Source organism: Castor canadensis, chromosome 6, assembly GCF_047511655.1.
Source record: "Castor canadensis chromosome 6, mCasCan1.hap1v2, whole genome shotgun sequence".
In the NCBI taxonomy this organism is placed as follows: Eukaryota; Metazoa; Chordata; class Mammalia; order Rodentia; family Castoridae; genus Castor; species Castor canadensis.
In genome coordinates, this window is record NC_133391.1 from 168,941,438 (window position 1) to 168,969,326 (window position 27,889).

Genomic DNA, 27,889 nt, shown 5'->3' on the forward strand with positions numbered 1-27,889 from the left:
GCTAGTCCAAGCTCAGCCCCACATACAGTTAAAAATCACTTGGGATTTCAAGTCCCATTAGTCATAGCTCTACTGGCAAAGCAGTGTGGAAAACTAGGACAATTATCCCATCTGTGAGGAACTGGGGACAGGGCCCGGCAGAGGCGTCGTCATTTGGCTCCCACACAGATCCAGGTGTCTGACTTGTGGAGACTGAGCTGAGAGCTCTCAGCCACGTCCTCGCCCTGTCCACCCATGGCAACCTCGTGGCCCAGGTGGTCCTAGCTCACCTGAGCTCACCTGCTAAAGATCTTAAGTCTGTGACATATTAAAAAAAAAAAAAAGCCATCTTAGAGAAAGTGGTAATTATTTGGAACTGGAGGAACTCATTAGTTAGAGTTCAATTTATAAACTGACTAAAATGAAAAGGCGACAGTAAAAATGTCATTGCAAAAAATAGATGACACATTAAGCCTTAATTGCATGTCACTTAAAAAGGGACAAATTGCAAAATTAAAATCTTAATGAACACCATGCAAAAGAGACATTTTTCAAATGCTAATGGAAAATGAAAGGAACAGCTGTCTAAAGCTTGGCACCCTTCTTCCATTGTCCTCCTACCTTCTCAGCAGAACCTCAGAAAACACAAACACTCAAAATAAAAAACAAGGACCAATCTGACAGCAGGACAGTCCTAGAAGCTGAGTCACCATTTGTGAGTTAAGGGATGACTTCCTTAAGAAACCTCAGTTAAGGGTCATACTGACGGGATAGTGCAACTCAGTTATGAGTGACAAGCACAGCTGCCCCTTGGTATCCACACGGGATTGCAACTGAGACCCACTCTGATATCAAAATCTGAGGTTGTGCAAGCCCTCCTATAAAATGGCTTAGTGTTTGTATATCACATCTTTCCGTACACACTGTCACCTCTATGTTACTTACAGCTCGTAATGCAATGTAAATTGTCCTATACTGTACTGTTAGGGAATAAAGGCAAGGAGAAAGATCTGCACGTATCCAGCACAGATGCTTTTTTTTTTTTGGTGGTACTGGGGTTTGAATTTAGAGCCTCGAGCTTGCTAGGCAGGCAGGTGCTCTACAACTTGAGCCACTCTGCTAGCCCTGCTTTGTGTTGGGTCTCAAGAACTATTTGCCAGGACTGGCTTCAAACCTCAGTCCTCCTGATTTTTGCTTCCCAAGTAGCTAGGATGACAGGTATGAGCCACCGGCACCTGGCACTGATACATTTTTAAAGATATTTTCTATGCCCCCAGGAAGGGGCAGGTGAGCTACAGGATTCGTTCCCCAGGTCCCATCCTTTGGGGGCATTTCTAAGATGTCCTTCTCCATCTCACAGAGGGCCCAGCAGGGCTGAGGCCCAGTCGCCCACAGGGTGACCTGCTCAGGAGCACCTGTCCACTGATTTACCTATCATCCCTTCCCAACCTTATTCCCTCCCCACCATCCCTCTTTACTGAGTTCAACTTCTAGAAAAACCATTTGTCCCCAAGTCTTTCTCTAAGGTTTTCTCAGAGAGGAATTCCTGACTTGCAGTTTTTCTCTGCAATTGAAACAATTCCAATGTGGCAAATTCTCAGATCACAAGAAATTTCTGCTTTCCTGTTTTACAAACAGAAAGCAGCTTCTGTGGTGACACAAATGATCTGGCTTGTAGAAGTATGTAGCTGGCCCCTGAGACAGAACGACGGGCCATCAGAGGGTCTGCTCTCTGTCCCTCATCTTCCTTTTACTCTGCTTTGTTTCTGGGAATCACAGGAAGACTCAAATTTCCATGGCTTGTTTGTCTTCCCAGAGGCGGTGGCAATGACACAGCACTTCAGGTAGAAAAGCAAAGTAAGTCTGGAACCCAGCAAACTCCACAAAAAATATCACGTCCTTGACACTCAGAGCCACTGATTTAAATAGACCTGTCACTTGGGGGTATTAACATTTCACTGACATTCCTGTGTCATCTTCTGCAGCATAGTGACAGGATGAGGAAGCCAAAATCCAATGGGCTGACAGATCAGAACCTGGCTACAGTTTTTATTAAAATCCAAAGTCTAACGTTATTTTGTTCTCCCTGGCAATGCAGATAAGAGCTGATCTGTGCCTGTATGTTACAGACTGCAGGAAAGTCTAAACAGTTTAAGGGAGCTCCAATTCAATCACTCATCATAAATGGACATGATCCCCACTGAATAAAATTATAACTCAGGCCTGGGAAATGGCTCTAGTGGTAGAGCAAAAGACCCTGAGTTCAATCCCTAGTAATGAGTGAGGGGGGGAAAAAAACAAAACAAAACAAAAAACCCTTAGCATGACCCAGCAAGACCCAGGGTTGGACCCCAGTTCAGGACCACAAAAAATAATGCTAGTAATTGTAAGAGGCACTCAAGTTGCTCTTGCTGAAAAGCACTGACTCCTTACTTGGTCCCACAAGTTAACTAAAAACAGGAGAAGCTTGGCATCCCTGCCTCCATTTTGTGTCTGTCTTTGCTGTAAGCCATTCTCTTTTCAGTCACTTTGCAATCACCTTGGATTCCAGAAAGGAAAGAACTGATAACATCTTCATGACAATGAACTGGAGCCATGTGCGGCTGCCACCCTCCCAGTGAGGACAATTATCCCAAGAATCCTCTCAAACAGGAATCAGTTTACTCTCTCCAGGTGATAACTTCCCAAATCTGGACCAGACCACCTGCCTGACCAAGATTGCTGGCCCCTGGCCCCACCAGTCATGAGACAACAAAACCACACCTGTGACTGGGACTGTTTAACTATGCATACCTTTGTCCCCCGTCCCCAGTTCTTTTGTCTATTTAAGCCTATAGCTCATGTCTGTACCTTAAAGACGGCTGAAAGTGAGCTGAGTGCTCACTGTGCCTCTTCCCACGGCATGTCCTGAACCGTGTAATAAACCTTCTTTCTCTGCCTTCACCAGGCCTCTTTATTTGGCATTTAGGGACGGGTGGCCGGACCTGGCATATCAAGAGTTTGGGCCTTTGGTCCAAAACTCTGATTTCATCATTTAAAAAATAACAAAACTGAAACTCAGAACTTCAACTCAGTAATGTTTGTGCTTTTGCTTTTAAAATTATCACAGCGTGGCCATCCTGCAATCAGCCACTGGCTCTCTTTCTTTGGCTACACGTAAACTGCTGAAGGATGAATCTAAAAAAAGAGCTCATTATCCATAGAGACCACTCCTGTAATCCCAGCACTCGGGAGACTGAGGAGGGAGTTTGAGGTGAGACCCTGTCTCAAAAATAAATAAATAATCTGAAATCTGTTTTTACAGTTTTTTTGGTAATCTGTGCCATGAAATTTCAAAACTACCAAAAATTAAAAGAACTTTTATATTCAATTCTTTTTTTCTGGTATTTTAATTAAAAAATAATTAATAAAATAAATAAATAAATAAATGATATAGTCAAACTATTGGTATCTTTCGATACTTTAATTTTTCTTACCATTGATATATTTAAATGGAAATAAGATATAAAATAGTTGCACAATTTTTAAAAATATCTAAATAGGCATCTTATCTAGCAAACCCTGGGAAGTCATTTCTTCTAAAACATACATATTCGCCTGTAATCCCAGCCACTTGGGAGGCTGAGATAGAAGAACTGCCTTTCAAGGCCAACCTGAGCAAAAAAAGCAAACAGCAAGACCCTGTCTCAAAAGGACAAGCTGGCTGTGGGGTGCATGCCTATAATCCTAGCTACACGGGAAGCACAGACAGGAGGACTATGGTCCAAGGCCAAAAGGGCCAAAAAGATGAGACCCTATCTGAAACATAAAGCAAAAAGGACTGGAGTGTGGCAACTGCTTAGCAAAGGCAAGACCCTGAATTCAAACCCCAGTCCTGGCCCGACAGAATGGCTCAAGTGGTAGAGCGTCTGCCTACCAAGTGTGAGGCCCTGAGTTCAAACCCCAGTACCAGCAAAAAAAAAAAAAAAAAAAAACTTGTACATATCTTTTAAAAAGGAAAATGAAACTCACTCTTAAGCTACCTTAGGAGTGACAGTAGCAAATGAAGATATTCTAGAAGTTAAACACGCCAACCAAAGCCTTGGGGGCAGCTCAAATGCTCCCCGAGAAAGGCGTCACATTGGCAAGAACACAGAACAAGCTGGAAAGGATAAATAAAAGGCAGAGTTGTCTTCTTACTTCTCCTCACCCTTTCCCACCTCAATCAGTCCATCCGTGGTTCTCAGTGGGCAGCAAGCCCCCCACCCCGCTGGGGACATCCATCACTGACTGCAGACAGTCTGGGTTGTCACAACTGTAAGGCAGAAGACAGAATGATGCTACCCATCGTACAGCAGAGGGGCACCCCAACAACGAAGGACCCCAGGGTCACCCCTCCATAAGCAAGCCTAAGTATCTCATCACGAGGGTATCTTTCAAGGAGAAAAATGTACTCTTATTTTTCCATTCACTTAATCAAGGCCTACTAAATGCTGAAATTCACCAATAATGGTTATGGTGACACAACCATAACCAACACGTACTGAAGGCTCCCTCCATGCAAGGCTCGCCCAGGGTTGTTCCAATGTGAACTCACTCACTCCCCACTGTGGCCTCCCACGGTGGGGGCTGTCACCAGCCTCGTTCTATAGAAAAGGCAACTGAGGCCCAGAGTGGGAAGTGACTGACTCACGTACAAAGATGGAGTAGAGGGAGAGCTGGAAGCAGGGTCCTGGTGTCTGAGCCGTTTCTACGACCTCCCTGCTCTGTACCAAGTTCATTTTGGGGGGGGAGTGGGGACACATTAAAGGATACTGAGCTCCTGAGGAATATTCTAGATTTTGATGGGGAAGAGCTCACCAGAGCAGGCAACAGGGAAGAGACAGTCCATAAGCCTAACGTCACATTTGTAACCAAATAACAGAGGGGTGGCAATGCTGACACCGAGCCCTCGCACAGGATGGGAAAGGTGTTCCTGTGATCAATGCCTGAAACTCTCGAAGGCCTGGGGAAAGGAGAACCGACAGAGGTGGGGAAATACAGTGATTAGAAGGCAATTGATCCCCCCCAAAAAAGAGTTAGCAATTCAAATGAATTTGTCAGGGAAAATGTACTTGACGTGACTGACACATCAATTTTCGGTTGAAAAAGGAACTGACTAAAGAGGTACACTTCAGAACACTCAATTACACCAGATCCTCAAGGGCGAAAGCAGATGAAGCCACCACCCAACACGAAAGCATCTCACAATCTCCATTGATCTCCATTAATTAGGAAGGACCGTTTGTCACTGAAACAGGACAGGCAGCTCTCAGCTGATATCTTGCTTTTAAAACATGAAACTGCCACTGAATCAAAGCACGGTCAGTGTGATTAATTTTATTTTCTCTACAGGCTTTCCATGTTTGAAGCCTGTGTCCTGGTCCACTGTCCTCACATTCCCTTAGACACTCAGGTTAAACAGGAGGGGGACAAAGTCCAAAGCTGTGACTCCTACAACCCTGGACTAGTCCTAAGAATAACAGCCAAGGTCAGGTTGGTGGACACCGTACCACGTCATGAATGACAGGTCAAGACAGAAACTGTCACAGGGTAGAGGAGACCGGGAATATGTGGTAACTAAATTGGGACCCAGCCGGGGTCCTGGAACAAAAACGGGACATTAATGGACAAACTCTGATCCCACCCTGTGATAAGTAGGTGGGAGATGTGCCTCCGTCTGAATGTTGGTGTCCCCAAAACTCATTTGCGAGTATGCAAGGACTCTGTGATGGCATTAGGAGATGGGACCTTTGAGGGGTGATGAGTCATGAGGGTGGTACCCTCTTAAACAGGATTGGTGCCCTACTAAGAGGCTTTCAGGAGGCTCCTTGCCCCTTCAGCCATGTGAGGACATTGCAAGAGGGAACAAGCCTTCCCCAGACATCCAACCTCCTGGTGCTTTGGACTTCCCAGCCTCCAGAACCGTGAGCTGTTGTTTATAAATTACCCAGCCTGCTGTATTTTGTCGTACAGATGGGCATGGACTAAGACTATAGCACCTCTTCAGGAACTTCAGCAAGACTGGCTGAACCCAGGGGCAAGAAGAAAAATAAAGACAAATTAAAATAAGAAAATTAGCAATAGTAAACAACATACAGTAAAATAACAAAATTGGTAATCTATTGAATGTTAACTCCGTATCCAACATTACACAGCACTTTACGTACATTTTCTCATTTAGTTTTCAAAATAACCTGGGGAAGTTGCACAAAAATGATTTTTTATTTCGGTTTCAAGTCAGGAAAAGAATTAGGGTGACAGGAATGTTGCTTAGCAGTTCATTAAAATTGTATGGCCCTTGAGAGTTGACAGTCTTGTCACACTGTGCCCTCAGGGAGGTGAGAGAGAAAGAGGCTGGTACTCCTATTTCACGGATGGGGACAGGGACGTGTTTCTCCAGGACGACGAGGGCAAAGAAAGCAAGTGGGGGGGTTGCACTGTTGATTCAGTTACAGTCAAAGAATCTTCTACTCTGTGAAAGAAAACTGCCACACAGCACATTGCCCTGTGGCTCCGAATGCCAGCAAACAGGGAGCAGCATGGCCAGGCTGTGTGCCCTCCCTCCACTATCCTGTGCCACCCTCAACATTGCAGTCCTGTCGGCCACAGCCACAGCTTTCTCCCAAAGGAGGACCAATGTGAGCAGCCATGGGGAACACATGGGAGGACAGGAAGCAGCTAAGTGACAAGGGAGGGTGTCACCCCCTCCCCAGAGCTCAGCAGGCAGCAAGAAGGGGGTGGTTAGCAGTCCCCCCCTCCACAGACACTCACATCCCTGAAACCATTTGCTTTTTTTGGCTTGAAAAAACCTCAGATGATAGGCACACACCTCAACAAAGCAGCTGTTCTCAGAGGTTCTGTTTCTATGGGAGCGATCATCTCTTCGAGATGTTTTCTCTAAAGGAGCAACTTTGCACAGGCCACTCAGGGCCAGGCAGATGACGTACCTGCTAGCATCAGGGCACGGACGCACTCTGTTCGGCCCTGCATGGCAGCTTTCATGAGGGCTGTGAAGCCGAAAACGTTCCTCCTTTCAAGGTCAAGACCAGGGAAATAGTTCAACAAGTAGTTGGTGATGGTGGCGTGCCCTGAAAGAGAAATAGACATGCATATAGATTCATGTGCCCACAAAAAGTGTTACTCCTAAAAGGTTGGGGGGGGGGGAGGAAGGAAGAGGTAGAGGGAGGGAGGGAGGGAGGAATAGGGAAAGAAAGAGAGAGAGAGAGAGAGAAGTATGTTGTGTCATCCATCCTGGCCAGCCAGATCCGCAGACAGAATTCTCCTGAAGCCCAAAAAGCAGGGGGGATGGGGAGGCAGAGGACGCAGCTGGCCACCTGCTGCAGCTTCAATTCACCGTGGCCCTCCAGCCACCCATCTGGGTGGTGCACAGTCCCAACAGGCTGCAGAGGAGGCAGTGGGAGCTCAGAGGCTGCAGCCGTGAGGACAGAGCAGCTTCACTTCACAGACAGACAGACAGGTGGACAGGCTAGGCTGTCAGCTCCCAGCAGGAGCCACCTAAGCAAAGGCTGCACAGATGCAAAGGAGCCTTGGATCCATTTGCAAGTGCTCCAGAGCTTCAGAGCGCAGAAAGTCAGCGTCCTAGCAGGAGGAGGTGCCAATTCACAAGGGCACTTACCTACATTACCATTCAGAAGCACCCGTCTGTGTCTCTCCATTTCTCTCTCTCTCTCTCTCTCTCTCTCTCTCACACACACACACACACACAGACTGCAGCGTTGCAGTCAAGGTCCTCAGCCACACACCTAAGTGAGAACACTCACTTGAGAATGTAGGTTTCTCCCTTCTCGCTTTGCGCCTCCTCCCCTGCTTATGCCAAGAAAGCCCAGGCGCTCTCAGAGGTGATGAGAGCAGCAAGGTATACAAGGATCCACTCTGCCCTCAAATAGGGGCTCCTGAGTCCCTCATAAATGCCCCTGGAAGCCAAATAGCCCCCTCCCCTTCTTAGTCCTCCGTGGGTCCTCCCACCCACCTCAGGGCCCTGGCCTGGCAGCCTTGGCCTGGGGCTGGATGACTGTTCCCAGTGGGACTGTCCAGCACACTGCTTAGCAAAAACCTTGACCTCCACTCACTAGAGGACAGTAGCAATCAAACCCCTTTCCCTGTCCGGACTGTGGGGACCAAAAACAGGCCTGGACATTGCCATATGTTCCCTGGGTGGGGGTGGAGGGGGTTGCAAAATCACCCAGTTGCAAACCACTGCCCTACAGGCTCTGTCTTCACCAGTTCACGACCAGCCATACCAGGTGGAAGGGAAGATAGCTTCCTCTCCACATCCCCTGCACCCTGCACCCTTCTGGCCCCCTCCCCTAGACGCCTTCTCCATCCTGACCTGCAGATGATGGCGAATGTGTCCCAGCCATGTGAGCAGTGTGCAGAAGTCCCTCCTTCTGAACCCCAGGGGAGGTTCCCACCCCATCCTTGTACACCAAAGACCTGAAAGTCTCTGCTCACCCTGCTCTGCCGTGTCCCTTTCAACCCCACTGGGAAGGTCACAGGTCTGAGGCCTCCTGGACGTGTCAGTACATTGGTGATTACTTGACATCATTCCCTACCCCCCCACCCAGAGAAGCCTCTGGAAATTGAGCAGGCAGGACTCCCATGTCCCAGAATCCCCTTCCCAGGCTGATTTCAGGACAGAGCTTCCGACAGGTGGCACCACATGAGATTCGGGACATGGGAAGATGAGGCCAGGACATCTCTCTCCTGAGGTGGAGGGGTCGTGAGCATGAGGGGCTTAGGAAACTTGCCCCCTTTGCCTGCAGATGGAGAGGGCTGAGTGAGCTTTAGGCTGGCCTGGCTCCGAGAAGCCCCACTTCCCTGCTGTGACAGAAACCTTCTCGGGGTTGGGTGTCCTTGGTCTTCAACCCCCACCCCTCCCGCCAAGCCCTTTCAGTGCTGTGCAAACCAGACATAGATGTTAAACCCTCCCAGTGTACTAAGCAGCTTCTGTCTACCAGCCACACCCTGATGGACTCAGCTGTCCAGGCTGGAGCCCAGCATCTCCTTTGGACAGAAGAGTGAAACTCCAGGCTGCTGACCATCCCCCTCCTCCCCCAATATTAAATCATGGGAATTTACTTACTCTAATCAACTTCCAAGTTAAAAACCAACAGGCAACTCACCATGGAAATTAAAAGGTGAACCACGTACCTTTCTGAGAGTCACAGAGTCAACAGCAGGCGGCAAATGGCTGTGACACTGACTATGTAACATAGGTTTCCAATGGTGATGGTGCCTTGTGGACTCAGTGACACAATTTGACCCTCCTTTGTGAGTGGGGGGAGAGAAAAGGGGAGCAGGAACCCCAAGCTTCCTTTGATCTCAATTTAGCTGTGGTTCATATAACGCTTGCAGCACCTGTCAGTTAGAGTCAGCCGAGGTCTTAGTGAAAAGAATTGCAATTCGTTTAGAGCCATTTCTTTAAAATGTGAACTAGCGTGTCAGTCCCAATTTTCAACAGGACGTTCTCTGCTGTGATACACCCTCGGTAGCTTGCACAGGCAGGGAAGGGAGAAATTGAAAATCCATGAAGCAAACTGCCCATTATACAGGTCTGTTCTGCATACCATGTTGAGTTCAGAAAAACCAACATGCAGCAAGGCGATCAGTCTGCAGGCTGCAGAAATCACTCCTGCTTCTACTGGCTTTTCCAGAAGGCAGACAAATATTCTATCACACAACGACCGTGTTCAATGGAAATCACAGGTGAACCTGAAGCCTCTAAGAATGTATAAATATTAACCCTTCTTAAAAAGACATGACTAGTAACCAAAGGGAGTTGCTGGTGTGTGTATGTGTATATGTGAGAGAGAGAGTTCGATAGACAGACAGACAGACAATCTACATTACACACATAGCCTTTCTTACATAACAGAACCCAAATATGCACCATATGGAAGTCTAGTTTGAGCCCAGCCCAATTTAGACATTATGGAATGGTCGTAGTTTCTGAAATTCTCAGAGACATCTTTTTAAAAGGTGGGCTACCACAGAGACTCCAAGGACACCCCATGTCCCCTAGCGATCCTTACTCTGCCCAAGAGAAGGGCACAGGTGACCCAGGGATCACATGAACTTGGGTGAATTAGCACCAGTGGCACACAGCATAGACAAAGAGCTTACCACTGCCCCTAAGAGAGTCGGCTCTGAGAACACTGAAGTTCAAGTCCCAGACCTGCCACTCAAATTCCCAGGTGACCTGGTGACCGTGGGCGGGGAAGCCAACTTTAAAATGGGAGGCGATGTTGTGTGGGAGCCTCACCTCTGCCCCTAAGAAAGCTGTGCCTGCTCACCGCACCCAGGAAGACGACAGAAGAAAGGCTGGGAGCACAGCTGTCCAGTCAAAGGGCCCAAGTGCAGCACCCCAGCTTAGCCACAGACACAGCAAGAGCGATCAAGATCAACTGAACCCCAGCCCGTCCACAGAAGCAATAAAAATGAGCCATTAAAATGTATGAAACTAGGTTTTGGGTTTTTTTGTTACGTGGCAGTAGCTAGTTGATATGCTTGTTCAAGGGTCTCTCATCTTTTTTATTGGGGGGGGCTCATGCTTGTGCTCTAATAATTAAGCCACGCCCTTTTTGCTTTAGGTTATTTGTTTTTTTGGTAGTACTGGGGTTTAAACTCAGGGCTTCAGGCTTGCTAGGCACACTACCCTTGAGCTACTCTGCTAGTCCTTTTTTCTGTTGGGTATTTCAAGACAGGATCCCAGTTTCATTTTTGCACAGGCTGGCTATAACCAACAGTAGCTAGGATTACAGATACAAGCCACCAGTGCCTGGCTTACATTATTTTTTTAGATGGTGTCTCACTTTTTCTCCCCAAGGATGTGATCCTCCTACTTTCAGCCTCCCATGTAGTTGGGATCACAAGTGTGCATCACCACTCCCAGCCTGTTTTGTTAAGATGGGGTCTCACTAACATTTTGCCTGGGCTGGCCTTGGACCTCCATCCTCCCAATTTCCACTTCCAGAGTACCAAAGATTGTAGGGGTGAACTACTGCACCCTGCTAAGGGTCCCTCATCTTAAAAACATCTATTATCCACAATATCCCTGTGAGCCTGTGCTCAAATATGGCCACCCACTAGCAATCACTCCTTTTCAGCCATGTACTCTCAGTCTTGGTACTGACACTTCTGAATTCTGCTCAAGCCACCTCCCACACACAGCTCCCCAGGACCCTCTGGTAGTCAGTTCAGTGGTTGCCAGTTCTTAGTTATGTGACTTCCCTCTTCATTCATGAAACCTTCTTCCCATGGACCCCTAAAGGCACGCCCTGCTGACCTCCTCCTCAAACTTCTGTATGAACTCCACTCTCTCTTTCCTGAAATGCTGCTGTTCCTCCGGTGCCTGGCGAAGCCCTCCATGGGTCCAGTTATCCACTCTATACCCCGGACTCAACCATCTCTAGCGCTGTCTCTTCTTGAGTTTCTCACATCTGTCTGCTGGAGAGTTCATCATGGCTGTCCCACAAAACAAGTCAAACTCGATGCTCAAACCTGAAACACCTTTCCTCCAAACCCCTCCTCTCCACAGTCCTTATTTGCAGTGACCACCACCAACCACCCAAGCCACAAGTCCAGGCTTTGTCCCAAACCCTCCCAACATCTCCATCAATCAATCAGCTCTTCCCTACCTTCCATCTGGGCCTTGCTTCTCTGTCCCCACATCTACACCCTGACCTGGAAACCATGTCCCCACTGGGCTACAGCCCCCTCCTGCCCTGGCCAGCCCCACAGCAAGAGAACTCCAGGAAAAGCCCCTCCAGTCCTGGCAGCCATGACTAATCTGAACCCCCGGTGGATCTGGCACTTTCCATGACGTGTTACCTTTTTAATGAGCTTTATTGTCCTCTTTACCCTCAGCTCTAGCCACCAAAGCCTTTCCCTACCTTGTGACCTCAAAGTTTTGTTTTAATTCCCTAGGTTAGACTTCTCTAACCTACAAGTCTCTGAACACACTAGTCCCTCCGCCTGGAATATTCCTGCCTCCACTATCTGGCTACCTGATGAGCCAGATAAGGCCCTGGTCTCTTGCCAGGATTAGGCTACTGACCCAGGAGGTCCCATTGTCGACAAGGGCCCTCACTCCCTGTGTACAATCCCCAAACCTGACCTCCAGCTCCGAGTGCTCCATAAATATTCATTCAGTAAGAAGGCCAAGCAATTCCTACTTCTCTCTTAGGAAAAGCTCATTTATTAGGTTTTTAATTATCAAGCCATAACTATCCACATCACTTAAGATTCGATGGCCATCACAGTGATTATCACTGATTCATTCAACATTTTCTGGAATGCAAATTATGAGTGGTGAGTCTTGCTTTCGCTAAGGACAGAAACAAGCAAAACGCTATTCCTAAAGGAAACGGGGCTAAGCAAAGCTGCTCTAAAAATGGAAAAATGTTACAGAATTTGAGTTACCTAAAAACTTTGACTCAAAATGTAGTTCTCCAAACCAGGCCAGTAGAGGGAACTGTCGGCTTTGGAAAAAGCATGTCACCCAGCCACGCAGAAGAGGCCAGACTTTCCAGAACCTACCCAGAAAGGGAAGGACTGCAGGTGAGGAGCAGGGCTGGCGGGTCTGTGACTGGTGAGGAGCCTGTCTGTCCTGTGTGCGGGGTGGGCAGCTGTCTGACGGAGGGGAGCAGCTGCTATGCTGGCCAGCAGGCAGGAGGATGCAGCGCTGTGGCTCCCGGGAGACTTACAGGAAATCTAAGCTTACAGGAAAAGGCAGGGCTGGGTTGGAAACCAGAGACTCCTCAGGTTCTAATGGAAACAGCAGAAACGGAGAAAAAAGAAAGCACTTCAAAAAACACAATGTAATTCTACGATCATGATCATGGGAAAAGAGATTGTTTTTGAAAAATGAAGAGCTGCGTGCAGTGGGGCACACCTGCGATCCTTGCTACTCTGGAGAATCCCAAGTTCGAGGCTAGTCTGGGAATGACAAGTTGCAAAACCCATCGGAGTTGGTGACTTTGACCCCAAAAAGCTCCCCTGAGTCACTACTGACACGAGTTCAAGGATACCAGGTCTTTCTCACTTCTGTACTCAGGCCATTCTGCTAAAGGCGCCAACAAACCCAGAAGGCAAACCCACACCACGTGGGACCCATTACACACACTTCTTTGGGTATTTCATTTCTGTTAGTGGGGTGTGCTAGAAGCGAAGTGACTGGCTTAGTGAGGTTCAGGGATTACATGAAGATCCATTTTCAGGCTTTTTCTTCATTGTAAAGGACTAATTCAGGCTTGGCTGTGTGTTCATGATGTACTAAATATCCAAGGAGTTTAGACTTTTTGATAATACCCAAATGGCAGCTCATGCCATTTGCATCCTGAGTCACACCCACACATGCCAAGTCCCGTGGAAAGCCAGAACTCCCAGCCCTGGCACAACTCACCCGTTGCCACATCAAACAGTATAAGCACATATATGACTACCTCTGAATTTTGCTTAACAACGCCAGTGCTGCTTGGGATGAATGTAGGCTGAATCTAGCTCATCTCAGTCATACCAGTGCCTTGCCAGTGACCTGGCACAGGCTTGGCCAGGGAGATGTCAATGGAACCGAGTCTGAGGCTCCTAGAAGCGTTTTCTATCTTATGAAAAGGGACACAGACAGGGACCTGTCCTCTTCCCCAGAGCCCTGAAGTGCATTCCCAGCTGCCACATGAAGCCCTGAGTGGGAGCTGCCGGGGCCCTTGGGATCATCAGGGACAAGTCAAACCAGTTTCTGAGAAGCTGGCCCCAGGTACTGCCATCACCCAGTCACCCAGTGGTGTTATCAGTCCAGCTTGTTGCAAGAGAAGACAGCCTCCTCCTTGCAGAAGCCCAAAGCCTCCCACCAGACCCAAGGCTCCAAGGCGGATCAGGGAAGCATGACAGGAAACAAGAAATGCCCGTGTGGAGTGGGTAAACAGTGTCGAGTCAGATCTCTACCCTCGGACCCTCGGTGGCAACTATAAACCGGTGCAACCTCTCCTAAGGGCCACCTGGCAGCTGTGGGAATTTAAGACGCGTTTGCTCTTTATGAAGCAATTCCATCTTGACAGTTCTCAGTGCATTTCTTCTCTTCTCTGCCCTGCTGTGGCCTGGGAGGCCGGCCTCCACCAACTGCATCTATTGCCCTTTCTACCCTGAAGTTCCCAGTGTGGCTCAGGCTGGAGTGGAGCCAGAGAAGAGAGGGTTTGCAAGACAGACCACTTAGCTGAGGCTGCTCTCCGGTTACAACTGACAGTGGAGGCCTTTGGGCACACTCCACAGGGTCCCTTCCCTGAACTCCTAAGCGTCAGCCCCATATCTCTGCCCTGCCTCCTTAAGAGACAGTCCTTCTTCAGTGCCTCTGTTTGGCCTCTGACATCACGCCCCCCCCCCCCCCCCCCCCCCCCCCCCCGGCACGACACGCTCCCCACAGAAGGCACCTCAGCCTCATTTGTAACAGGTTAATTCAAGATTGTCCAGCCAGGCACCGGTGGCTCACTCCTGTAATCCTAGCTACTCAAGAGGCAGAGATCAGGAGGATCACAGCTCGAAGCCAGCCCAGGAAAGTAGTTCATGAGACCCTATCTGGAAAAAAACTCATCACAAAAAAGGGCTGGTGGAGTGGCTCAAGGTGCAGACCCTGAGTTCAAACCCCAGTCTTCTTTTTTCTTTTTGGTGGGACTGGTTGAACTCAGGATTTTGCACTTACAAAGTAGGTACTCCACCACTTGAGCCACACCTTCAGTCCATTTTGCTGTGGTTATTTTGGAGACGGTCTCGCAAACTATTTGACTGGGATGACCTCAAGCCTCAATCCTTCTGATCTCAGTCTCCCAAGTAGCTAGGATTAAAGACATGAGCCACCAGCACCCGGCACACAGTATCTTCTTTTAAAACAAATATTTATTCAGCAACTCGTTCAAGTCCAAGGACTGCCAAGAGCTGGGTTGACCAAGGAACCAGCATGTGTGTATGTCACACTCTGGGCCAACAGGAGCTGTGAGAAGTCCCACAGGCAGAGTTCCCAGCCTGACAAGTGAAAAAGATTAAAATCACAGTCTCGACAGCATTTCCCTACCTGTGTCAATTAAAAGTGTGTGCACACACATGTGTGTCTCCAACAGACTGAGAGCAGAGTCTTATAGACTAATGTCTGGGTGGCAGTTACTGCAGGAACCCCTGAGTGCTGACAGGTAAGACAGAGTGTTAGGGACATGCAGAGGAATCTCCCTCTCTCTTTAATACTACATCTGCAGGCATGATAGTACACACCTGAGGCCACGAGGGGCAACATAGTGTTTTTTCTCAAAAAAAAAAAAAAAAAAACAAAACTGCGAGGCATGGTGGTTCACATCTGTAATCTCAGCTAGGAGGCAGAAGTAGGAGGATCAAGGTCTGAGGCCAGGCAAAAATCACAAGACCCTATTTGAAAAATAAACTAAAGCAAAAAGAACAGGAGGCATGCCTCAAGTAGTAGAGAGCTTACCTAGCAAGTGCAAGGCCCTGAGTTCAAACCTCAGTCCCTCAACAACAGAAAACTATCAAGTAGATAAAACTGACTATGGAGTTGGACTAAAATGGGACGATGCCTGGTTAGGCGGGAGCAGCCTCCTCTTGGTAAAGTAACCAGGGAAAGTCAAGGACAGACTCCGAGTTACTTTCCTTATTTCCACTTTACCTTCAGGATGCCTTGTGTCTCTGATGACATTTTCCTTGGGGGTCTGTGACTCTCCTGCTTGAGTGTCAAGAGAAGAGTCCCTCCACTCCATCCAGAACTCTGGGAGGGGTCCCAGACCAGCACATTGGCATCCCTGGTACCCCAGGGACATGGCATGTTCTCAGGACCCAGTCCAGGCCTGTTAGAAGATGAACTCCAAGCACAGGGCCTGGCAGTCTGTTTTAACCAGATCTTTGTCAAAACACGGATTCATCGGGATAGGCTTCGGTTGGATGAGGCTGGAACCACTGGTGGTTCTGAAACAAATTAGGGGAAATCCTCCTCCCCTAAGGCAATTAGACCAACAAGGAAAAGCTTTTTAATTTGCATTTTTAGCTGATGTAAGTATCTCCTCCCTACTGCATCCTAAGCAGTTCATTCCTGGCATGGGGGTGGGGGATGGGGTAGCTGGCAGCCTGCACCTGACCAGTGGGAACAGGCAGGTCCTGGTCAGGAGTCCAAGGCCAGAGCCCAGGCACAGACAGGGCAGGGTTGTAGATAAGACGCTACTTGAGGGTAACAGGGCAAGATAGAAGAAGTCAGTAAAAAAGAGAAGCGCTTAAAAATAAGAAGTGAAGTTACAATGGTGATTAAAAAATAAAACACAGAAGAAACCCTGTCCAGGCTTAAATCGCTAATGATAGTGACCTTTAGACTAGAACTGAGAGGGCCTGGTAGGGCTGGTAGAAAGGAGCTGGGAAGTCCTCCCTTGTCACTTCACTTCTTGTGTGTTTCTTCCTAACACTGGGCATTACATTTATACCAGCACATGGGGACAAGGTAGCACCCAAAAGCCGTCAAGTTCACTGCTGAAGGCTTGTGAACAAGCCTGGACACACCCTGCCAGCCAGATCCCTGAATGCATACCAGACACCTGGCCCCACTACCAAGTAACCCTTCTGTCTGAAAGAGCAGCCCCACATTGGCCACCAGGTGTCAGCCTTCTCCCAGAGGTGCCCCAGGCAAAGGGTGGGCTCCCCATGCCCCACACCACATTCAGCATGGAAAAGAAACTGCTGCACAAGGACCAGAGCTGCTGCGGGCCTGGCCCTGGCCTGAGCTCTTCCCGTCACACCTAGGCTGATAACCAGGGCCCCAGAACCTAGGTCATCTGGTACCTAAACCCAGATCAGTGAGAAGCCCGTGAAGTTCAAAATAAAACAGGGTAGTGTGAATAAAGTTATTTGATGGGGTCAGAGAAGCCATATGTGATTTAAAAAATATAAATAAATAAATAAAACAGGGTGGACTAGAGGACACATCTGAAATGGATGTACTGCAAGGAACAAGAAAAGCAGGAGTCCTATCAGCAAGGGCCTGTGGACCTGTGGGCCTGTGGACAAGCACAGCTCACAGCATGAAGCTAGCCCTGCTTGTATGGCGACAAAAGGCAGGTCCCCTTGAGGAGGGCAAGTGGAAAGGGGCGTGATGCCTACATGCAATGCATAATAGTTGATCTGACCTCCAATTTCGACAACAGCAGTAACTACCTTGGCCTAGCAATGCAGTTCTGGGTATTTAAAGGCTATTTCAGCAGCATGCCTGCCTTGCAAGCACAAAGCCCTGAGTTCAAATCCCAGTACTACCAAACTAACTAAATAAAAGTCCTATAAACGATATTCTGTAAGGTAATGGAGAAATTTCGATTTTGGTTTGGGAGCACATAATTTTATTGAACTGCTGTTACATTTCTTGAGTATGGTAATGATACTGTGTTGTATCCCTGTTTTAGGAGACGTGTGCTGAGGGGTGTAGGGAGTACAGGGGTGAGTGACTGTGACTTACGCTGAAATGGGCCAGCAAAGACAGAAGCAAGCTGTGCAAAACTGTTCACTACTGTTGGATCTTAGGAAAGGGCTTATACTTTTCTTTCAACTTATCTAAATTTCTCAAAATATTATTTTTTTTTGCAGGGCATCTGTTGGCAACATGAGCACCTTAACAAAAGCAAAGGAAAATGGAATAAAGGCAAATTGATGGGACTGGATGAGGAGTTACCCAGACCATAGAGGAAAGGAATGAGGAGGAGAAGTGACTGACTGAAGGAAGACTAGAACAAAACAAGGCAGGCTCAGTTCAAAGAGGCCCAGGAAACAAAGAGAAGGAGCAAAGGTACACAACAGTGAGGCTTTCTGGATCTGTCCTCCCGATGTCAAGGAGAAAGGAGGGAGATATTTCCAAGCCTTGACAAAGATGCAAAACGCGGCTGGACTCCAACTACTCCACTCTAACACACACAGAAAGGGAGAGATCAAGGATGGAGGGAAGAGAAGGAAGGTGTTGCTATACTCACACAAGCTGCTACTCATGCAAAAAAAAAATCAAAACACTTCAAACAGGCAAGAATTCAGACAGCACCCCAAGGGCGTTAAACCACAGCAAACGCCCTAACATCCAGCTCTTGCAAATCAGTTAGAAAAATCTCCTTCCGGTGCATTCTCACACTCCAAAGAACCACAGCCCTCGCCACCCATAAGCCCAACAAACCCCATATGTGTTTCCAGCGGGGACCAGCTTTCAAGGGCCATCCTCCCCACCCATCATTGAGACCTCCTTCCTTGATGTGTCCCACCACTTCAAAGGTACAATGGCCAAAACAGAACTGATGCTTCACTAATTCCTTCAGAGTTGCTGCTGTCCCCTGTCCTGACTCCTTAAAGTCACCCCAGGCTCCCACCCTCTTCCACCATCCATATCACAACCACTGATAGCTATGCTTCCTACAGGGTTCCTAACCCTTCTCTGCTCTCTGAAGCCTCCTCTGGGTACCCAGTCACCACACCCACAGCCTAAATGACCAGGCTTATTCACAGAAGCCTCCATCTCTAGAAGATACTGACACCACCTGCACCACCCCTCAAAACCCCCCATTCCTGAAACCTGCCCCGGGCCATCTTGGTCCATGGCTTTGTGACACCTCGGCCACAGGGCCTGCCTCTGGTTTCTTCAGCCCTCAGCTCAAGCTCATCTCTTCTGAGACTTCCTCCCCTGAGTTTTTTAGGGAATATGGAAAAGAAAAATCTACAGATGCTCTGCAGAGACACCATTTTTGTTTGTTCATTTGATTGTTCTGACAAGGGGGTCTTGCTATATTGCTCAGACTGGCCTCCAACTTGTGATTCTGCCACCTCCCCTTCCTGAGTGCTGGGATTAGAGACATGTGCCACCATGCCTCCCATGACAAATTTTTTTTTAAATATTTTCTAGCTACTGTTGCAGGTACAGGACCAAGCTGTACCAGTAGCTGACTGTAACCTCTGGAGGCCAAATACTTTTTGGAAAAACTCAGTCTCAAAAGAAGCGTGATCATGAAGAGGAAAGCAAAGCATTCACGTTTGTCTCAAGAGTCTGTGAACGAAGTTCTAAGACAGGAGGGCCACAATGCACCTGGCGATGGAGGCGTTAAGCACTGGCCTCTTGACGTGAGCATGATGGGCCCGGTGACATGAGTTTGGACACACATTACAGGACTCTCGCTCTAATTTAGCCTCACCTTGTTGACACAAATACTGTAATGGCTCCCAGAGAACAGTTCCTGGTTTTTCCTTAAATCTACAGGCAAAGTACAAGGTCAGCTCTCAGTGGATCTCCTTTCAAGTTAATTCGCTGTAAAACACATCTCTTCCACAAGTGGTTCATCAGCACCCTACAACCCCATTTTGGAAGGCTAGGGAGCTCTAGGTGAGGCAGGGACAGCTGGGTTTCTGGTGAAGCTCAGGTTCAAGGATGTCGGCTGGTTTGAGGCCCCAATCTGCCTCACACTGAATTCTGCATGATGGGTAAACTCTGCACTGTCCCAAAAGTCCTCATGCTGGGCAGCCCTCTCCCCGTACCTGTTGGTAGCAGGTCAAGTCTGTCCTTACATCACACCCACGAGCCACAGGAGCCCGTGCTGCCCAGGAACAGCCCTCTGGGAGGGAAGGGGGTGACTGGCTCTTACCTGCCTGCGCAGCCGTGATTAGGGCCGTGTTCCCCTCGCTGTCCTGCCAGTTGACGTCAAGGTGGGGGCACTCTGCTAAGGCCACCACAGTATCCACAAAGCCATGGCAGCAGGCGACAATAAGGCCGGTCTAGAAATGAAGAGGGGAAGTAGGTCAGAGGGGCACAGCCAGAGGGTCAGCAAGCACAAGGGACCCCAAGGGCACAGCTGTCCTCCAGTGGGGCTTGGAAACATGGCAATAAGGATCCTGAGTCCTCAGTTCCCAACAGCACACTGGAGAAAGCCAACCACTGGTTCACCCTCATGTGTTTATTGAGCAGAGACTGGGATGTGTGGAAACTTCAGTGAATAGCTTGGTCCCTGCCTTCCGGGAGTGTCCCTTCAAACAGGAGGGGAAAAGGAACCCTGCAGGCCCCATACAAGTGATGGAGTGTGGCAGGCAGTAGCCTGGGGCAAGATAGGCCATGAGTGCAGGGCAGGATGTGGGGTCAGCGTGGACTCAGAAGAAGGGAATGTTGGGGCCCTTCCAAGGGAGGCAAGGGAAGAAGCCAGGGGGACCTGGAGGGGACACAATCCAGGCAGAAGAAACTGCCTGTCCATTCAGGGAACAGCTAGGTGGCCCAGAGGACTGGAGAAGAGTGGGCAAGGGAGGGGGGACCAGGCCACCAAGCAGCTGAGAGCTTTCGAACATCCTGAGCAGCAGAGTGTCAATTTTCTGCATCCATGCTGGCTGCTGGGCGGGAAACAGGCTGCAGAAAATTAGAGAAGAGTCTACTGCAGAGGCCGGGCAGATGACGGGGGCAGTCACAGGGGGGTGAGGCAGTGTCTGTGGAGGTGGCGGGGAGACGTGTGTGGATCCTGATATCTTGAGAAGCTAGATTTAGTGTTGGAAGCTTAGCATGGTGGTACACTCCTGTCATCCCAGCAGATGGAGACTGAGGCAGGAGGACCATAAGTTTGAGGCCTGCTGGGGTTACAGAGTGAGACCCTGTCTTTAAAAAAAGGGCTGAGGGCATGGCTCAAGTGGTAGAGCACCTGCCTTACAAATGTGAGGCCCTGAGTTCAAACCCCAGTACCACCACCACCACCATCAAAAAAGAATTTACCTAGTGCCTGTGGTTCAAACCTATAATCCTAGCTACTTAGGAGGCTAAATCAGGAGGATCGTCCCAAGGCCAGTGAGGGCAAATAGTTCACGAGACTCCCATCCACAAAATAACCTGAGCAAAAAAGGACTGGAGGTGTGGCTCAAGCAGTAGAGCACCTGCTTTGCAAGTGTGAAGCCCTGAGTTCAAACCCCAGTCCCATCAAAAAAACAAATAAACAAAAAAATAGATTTGAGGTATGAGAAGGAGACAAGAGCCCAGAATAACCCCAAAGTTTTGGCTTGAGCAACTAGGTAGATGTGACTGCCATCAAGTGAAAAGGAGGAGACTGGGCAGAGCACACATAGGGAAAGACAGGTTGCATCAGAAACTGTCACAAGATGGCCAGGTGAAGATGTCCAGGTAAAGACATTGGATGGAGAGAAGGACATCACGTGAAGTGGAAAAGAGGTCCAAGCAGGATAGATTAACAACCTGAGGGATGATTTTTGGAGATCTATTAATTAGATATTTACCTAATCCTCAAAAACATATAATATTATTATCTAGGACTGCCAACAAATCCATCACAGCTGGCTTAGACTCCATGGCCTGACCATACCTCAGTCCTCTGGTCCTAGAAGGACAGCAGCACTGGGAAGGGCTCCAGGACCTCTGCTGAATACATGGACAGCAAGGTCTGCCCCAGAAGCCTGAGCACAGCCTTTGACAAGATGAGGAAACAGGACCCTGCGGCTAGTGGCTTTCCCATGACAGCAGGCAAGGAGGGGAGCAGACAACTGAGACCCATCTCCTATATGGGGCTTCCAACAGCAGTGGCAAAGAGGGCCCCATGAGGCCTGCTGGCTGCCAGGCCTGGATGTCTCATCTTCTCTGCTTCATCACAACACCTCTCTGAGAACACACTGGTCGCCTACTTTCACAGCTTGCCCAAGGTCACTTAGGGAGGGACATAGAGGACCAGAATGCAAAACTGGACACTGGCCTTCAACTCTCTGCACTGATCCTAGTGTCCCATATCAACTATTGAGACCCATCCCCTCCATTGGTAGGTCTCTGGCTTTCCTGTCTCAAGTTTCCTATGAGCCTAAGTCACAGCCCTGTCTATCAGAACCTTTGGTGAGCCCAAGAAACTCTGTCATAAACCAATCAGGGCCATAGGCCTGCAACCACTGTAACCTATCAGTGAAAATAAATGAAGAACCACTAAATTCTCCTGGCTTCCCTGGAAAGGTCTCTCTTAGGAATAAACTGTACCCCCCATTACCCACCCAAGAAAAAGAAAAAGATAGGTTAAAGCCTTAACCTTCACGCCCTCAGAATGTGACCTTATTTGGAGATGGGGTCATTGCAGATGGGACTAGTTAAGTCAAAATCGACCCCTAATCCAGTACCAATGGTGTCCTTAAGAGGAGAGGAAAGAGATGGGAGAAGACCATGAGAAAACACAGCAGCCATTGGAGAGAGGTGTCTTAAAGCCAAGGATCACCAAAGACTGCCAGTAGGCACCAGGGCTGGAAGAACCAGGAAGGATTCCCTACCCCTGATACCATGGCTTCAGACTGCTGGTCTCCAGAACAGTGAGACAATAAAGCTGCTGCTTGGAGCTAATTATAGTTTCTCAGGCCCAAGAACCAAGCTAGGCAGACAACTTGCTCTACCACTCATCAGCCTTTCTTCTCTTCTAGGACTGTGAGTAGTGACCACACTGGTGCATAAAGACAACCTCTTCTAAACTGGCTTCATGCCACTTTAATTACAGGATCGATTTCAACAAGAGCTCTAATGGGTACCTGTTTGTCACCTCCGTATTTATCTTCTCAGGGTGATGTAGTGGAATTATTCTTTGGGGAATTAATAACTCCTTGCCTCTACCATGCAGTTCTACTAGGAGTGAGCCATTCTTCCCACCCCACCCTCACCCCCACCCCAGGGCTCTAAGCCAATCACGTCACCAGCCCTGAGCACTGTGACTGGTTCAGAAAGAAGCATGTAAACTAATGGGTCAATGAGAGACAAGGAAGGCTAAGCAGTGCTACCTAAGCCAAGCTTGGCTCTGGCTGGTGGTGGAGGCAAAGGCTCTGACTCCTACTGCCTTCTGAGCAGCTGGACTGAACCTCACCTGCCCTGACGGTCCTGGACTCTCCAAGTATGTGAGCTGATACCCCTCATATTCGTCCTTGTTTTTATTTAAGGGGTGGGAATTTAGGCTAATTGAAATGGGCTTTGTGCCAGTTACAGTGGAAAGATTTCCACCTCATTAACACATTCATCCTATCAACTGGACATCATTACAAGTCCCTTGGAAGGGCTGGCAGAGGCTCAAGTGGTGGAGCACCTGCTAGCCAGTGTGAGGCCCTGAGTTCAAACCCCAGTACCACCAAAAAGAAAAAAATCTCTTGGATGTTAGTTGGTGCTGGCACGAACAGAGTTCCCTACCTGCAACTCCCAAGAAAAGGACTCTGCCATTTCTGAGCTCTGTGACACTCTACAGGGTCTGAGGCATTACTGAACCAAGGCTTACTTTTATCACTCCAATCAAGTCAGTGGCAGGAGGGGGGATGGGACTCCATGCTGTCCTTTGAAATTGTAAAGGCAAACACCTACACATCACCCAGCAAGAATGTGTCACATGCACACTTTTGAAAAACGCATACTAGACAGATGACTTGAGAACAAAAACGCACAAACTCAAGCCCAAGGAGGCACTCCTTGGTCCCCAAAAGGCTTGCCTAGAGGGTCAATGGCATCTCCCTGAATTATGGATGGAGTGTTTGTGTTTTCCCAGAATTCCCATGTTGAAATCCTAACATGGATTAGGTACTAGGAGGTGATCAGATCCTAAGGGTGGAGTATCATGATAGGATTAGTGCCCCCAGAAAAAGGACCTCAGAGAGCTCTCCAGCCCCCTTTCCCAGCATGTGAGGACACAGAGAGAAGGTAGCCATCTGCACCCTGAAAGAAGGCCCTAACCAGAGCCCAGCCCTGCTCACATCCTAATCTCCAGCTTCCAGCCTACAGAACTGCAAGAAAGAAATTCCAGTTCCTCATCACACCATCTATAGTGTTTTGTTACAGCAGCCGCAGCTGGCAGACACCTTGTGACAGACTCAGGCTCACTGCCTCAGACACATGGGTGCGATGCTAAAAGTGAACCCAAGATAAACACTGGAGAGCCAGAGCTAATGACCAAGCCACCCCATGGGGGATGCAAAGTTTAAGGTCAGAACAATCCCACGGGAGTTTTAAAAAGAACGTGATTTTGAATGTGTGGTGTGGTGGCGCACATCTATAATCTCAGCACTTGGGAGGTGATGGCAGGAGGATCACAAGTTCAAGGTCAGCCTGGGCTACATACGGAGACTTTTTCAAAAATACAGGAAAAAAAAGAAAGAAAAGAAATCCATCAAACACTGTTTGAAAAGTGAGGAGGAGGAGAATGAAAATATAACAGATGGGTTATCGATTCTATTAGAGGGGGTGGGGAAAAATAAATCTGTGCAGGACACCCGGTCACAGGCCGTGAGACAAGGCAGGAGCAGGCACAGGCTTGGGTGTGCACAAGTCTAGCAGGAGAACAGGTCGTTGGAGCTCACCATCCAGTGTGCCTCCCTGTCTCCAGGAACCTGTGGTACAGCTTTCCTCAAAAGCAGCTCAGCAGAAAAGGAGCCTTATGCACCAGAGTGGGAGTGTCCATCAGTGCAGCCACTGTGGAAATCAGTACAAGGCTCCTCCAAAAGCCAAAAATAGAAATACCGTGTCACCCTGCCAAACCACTCCTGGCATAGACCCAGAGGAGTGTAAGTCAGGATACAGGAGGGACCTGTACACCATGTTTGTCACAACACTGTTCACAACAGCCAAGCTATGCAATCAGCCTAGAGGGCCATCAACCAATGAATGGACAAACAAAATGTGACACACAAACACACACACACACACCCAGGAGTAGTATTCAGCCATAAAGAAGAATGAAATGTCATTTGCAGGAAAATGGATGGAACAGGAGATCATCTTGTGAAGTGAAATAAGCCAGGTTCACAAAGACAAATGCAACACGTTTTCTCTCTAAGCACAGTCTAGATCAGAAGGAAGGGAGGAAGGGGAAGGGAGGGAGGGAAAAATAGGGGATCATTTGTGGGGGAACCAGCTGGCAAGGAGGAAGGGGAAGAGAGGAGAGGGTGAAGGGAGGTGAATGCAACCAAAGTACTTTGTACGCAAGTATGGAAATAGCACAACTAAACACATTAAAAATTGTAAAGATAAAGGGGGGAGGGGATGAGAAAGAGAAAAAAATGTTTTAAGTGCCCCATGCTGCATTTTCCACCGTCTCTCACCTGTCCTATTCTTTAGCACACGGGGAACATACGTCCCCTGCGTGTGAGCCCGGTCTGTGAAGGAGCTAGGACAATTTTGTTGTATGGTCGCTAGGGTGGCTCCCGGGCTGCCACACGGTAAATGGATTTCCCACCATTCTGATTCGACTGTCTGACTTGCAGGTAAAGCAGTGTCAGCAAGATGGCATGTGTCATCTCCAAGCCTATGTTGTAAGAGGCGGTGAGTGATCTGCCACACTTCCTGTTTTCTTGACTCTCCTAGAAGCTCAGAGATGGTGACCATCAGCCTGGGCCTCTGTCTGCGGAGGAAGGGACTATAGACACCCCACACACACTTTGTGACCCCTCAGGAAGAGCACGAGGGTATGAATGAGCAGGAATCAAACCTTTGTGATTTTAGGCCCTGAAATCTGGGTCAGTCTATTATCACAGTAAGCATAGCCTATCCTGATGTGTGTGTGTGTGTCACAGTTGTGTGTACATGTGTGTCACGTGTCAACAGCTGCCTACTGCTCCCCACCAGGAACCTTCCTTTATTTTAAGATTAGGTCTTTGCAACTAGATGGGTATAAAATAAACTTCTAATTATAAAATGACGAGCACAAGGTTTATGGTTTCTCAATTTCTTTCTTAGCGTGCAACACAAAAGGCTGATTGACAACACACTTCAAGGCCACTTTACACACAGTAAGTCCAGCAGCAGGGACCACAGTGCCAGCTGCACTGCTTAGGACCTCAGCAGACCACATCATACCACATCTGAACCTACCATGGTCACACCAGGCGCCGGGGTTTGGGTTCTCCCTAGAGTCCAGCCTGGCCTTTTCAGGCCTCCAAGCCTCTGCAGCGGTGCCCAGGGTGCCTTTCCTCCCTGCACACTGCCCACATCGTACAGTCGGCCTGCATGTGCTGATCCTCCCAACGAGCCAAAGTGCAAACCCCTTTCCACATATGCTCTGCTGCTCTTACTTGCTGCCTTGCCCACGTGGGAAAGGAAATAATCTTTTTTTTTTGGTGGTGGTGGTACTGGGGTTTGAACTCAGGACCTCACACTTGGTAGGCAGGCACTCTACCACTTGAGCCACTCCACCAGCCCAAGGATCATGTCCTTTTAACTCTGCTCCCCTAGTGCCTGACATCTGTAAGACACTCAACAAGCATTTGCTGAAAGAAGTGAGCCGGGACCTCCCCCCCCCCCCCGGAACAATACTCGACCTGAACCACGGACTGGCACAGGACAGAGGAGCTTCGGGCTTTTTATCTTGCTTCCACATCTGAGCAAGGTCCCAGGAAACCTCAAAGACCGTTGCCTTTCAGTGTGGTGAGTATCACTTTCAACTGGTACCCAGATCTGGAGATGAGTAACACAGATCTGAAAACAACTACCAAACTCAAAGACAACGAAAATGCTCCTAAGACTCCACCCTGGGGAATTCACTTTAGGGACATCAAAAGCATGACAAAAGATCAGCACAAAGATATGCTAAGAACAGAGCCCAGAGAAAACCCCCAAGGAGGAGGACTAGTTACCATGGGACGCATGTCATCTGAGCTGCAATGAGGCCACCATGCCCACGAGAAAGGTCTCCCAGTCAGTAGTAAGTGAAAAACTAATGACCACAGTCAGATCAGGGATGTGACATGGTCCTTTTCTGTGTAATTTCTAGCATGTGTGGGGCTCTCGCAGGAACAAAATTCTTTTATTTTTCCAAAAGAAGATAAAAGAAAGTTCACTGCCACCTTCAAAGCAAGAGCCATAAAGAGCCCTTCACTTTCACATTGGAGTTTGTCTCAATGTCCTCCTGAGGTACACACATTTTTTAATTTTGCAAATAAAGGTGCATGGACAGGGGTGCTATTGGTGGTATTTACGGTTTTATTCATGCATTTCCACTTCAAAAAGAGATGACTAATAAACTGCATTAAATAAATAAGACAGACACTAATAAGAAAGAAATGTGCAAAATTAATTAGGATCTGATGGAGTCAAGGTTGTCAGTGATTCAAAACAATTTCCCTTTTAGACTAAATTTTGCATAAAATATCAATTATTATCTCTACAAATGTTTTGTTTAGATTTATGATTTTAGATCGTTAGTAATTTTATACATATGTGTTGTTGTGAGCTCACCATATATATGTAGATATATGTATGTATTTGTGTGTATACAGTAAGTCTACCTTTTTCACAGACTTATTACAAATAAGTCAAAAATAAATAGTAAATAAGAAAATTAAAAGAAATTTCAAAACCAAAAATTTACTGTTCTCAGCACACATTCTGCAGCTCAGGAGATGTGGAGACGCCGTCAGTCAGCCCCATGTTATCCTCAGTCGTGTTTAAATCGTGTGCTGAGTGTTTCCCTGCCCTTCATTTTGTGGGAACACCGGTGCCTCCCCAAAAGCGAACGGTGCCCAAGAAGCAAGGTAAAGGCGAATGTGCTTCATTAAAGCGATGGAGTGAAAGTCTGAGATGGGCTGGAAGGTGAATGTCTCTAGTGGAAGTTGAAAGGCATTGTGGGGAAAAAGGGACCAGCATCTGCGTAACAGCACTGAACCCTATGAACTTTGCCCTCAGTGGTGGTCTCCTTGGAACCATGTACTTGGGGATACCCAGGGTCTTCTGCACTCATATACATGTTCATATGTTCATATATAAATACATGAATGTGTATAATTTTGCCAGTCCTGGGAGTGGTTTCACCCTGTCGCCTTCCATGTATTCAGTGATGACAGGAAAGCACGCCTGCTAACAGCTGACCTGCAGGCAGTGACTATGGATGAC

The 27,889-nt window shown here is 48.2% G+C and overlaps 1 protein-coding gene across 2 annotated transcripts in view; it reads right to left on the reverse strand.

Moving 5' to 3' along the window:
* Positions 1 to 27,889, reverse strand: part of Ankrd33b (ankyrin repeat domain 33B) — a 70,628-nt gene that overhangs the window by 9,405 nt on the left and 33,334 nt on the right. For both annotated transcript variants that reach the window (XM_020176864.2, XM_074077734.1), the window contains exons 2-3: positions 19,662 to 19,791; positions 6,948 to 7,088 (exon numbers count right to left, since the gene is read on the reverse strand). In XM_020176864.2, the coding sequence (XP_020032453.2) occupies positions 6,948 to 7,088; positions 19,662 to 19,791 (271 nt within the window). The remainder of the gene's footprint in view (positions 1 to 6,947; positions 7,089 to 19,661; positions 19,792 to 27,889) is intronic.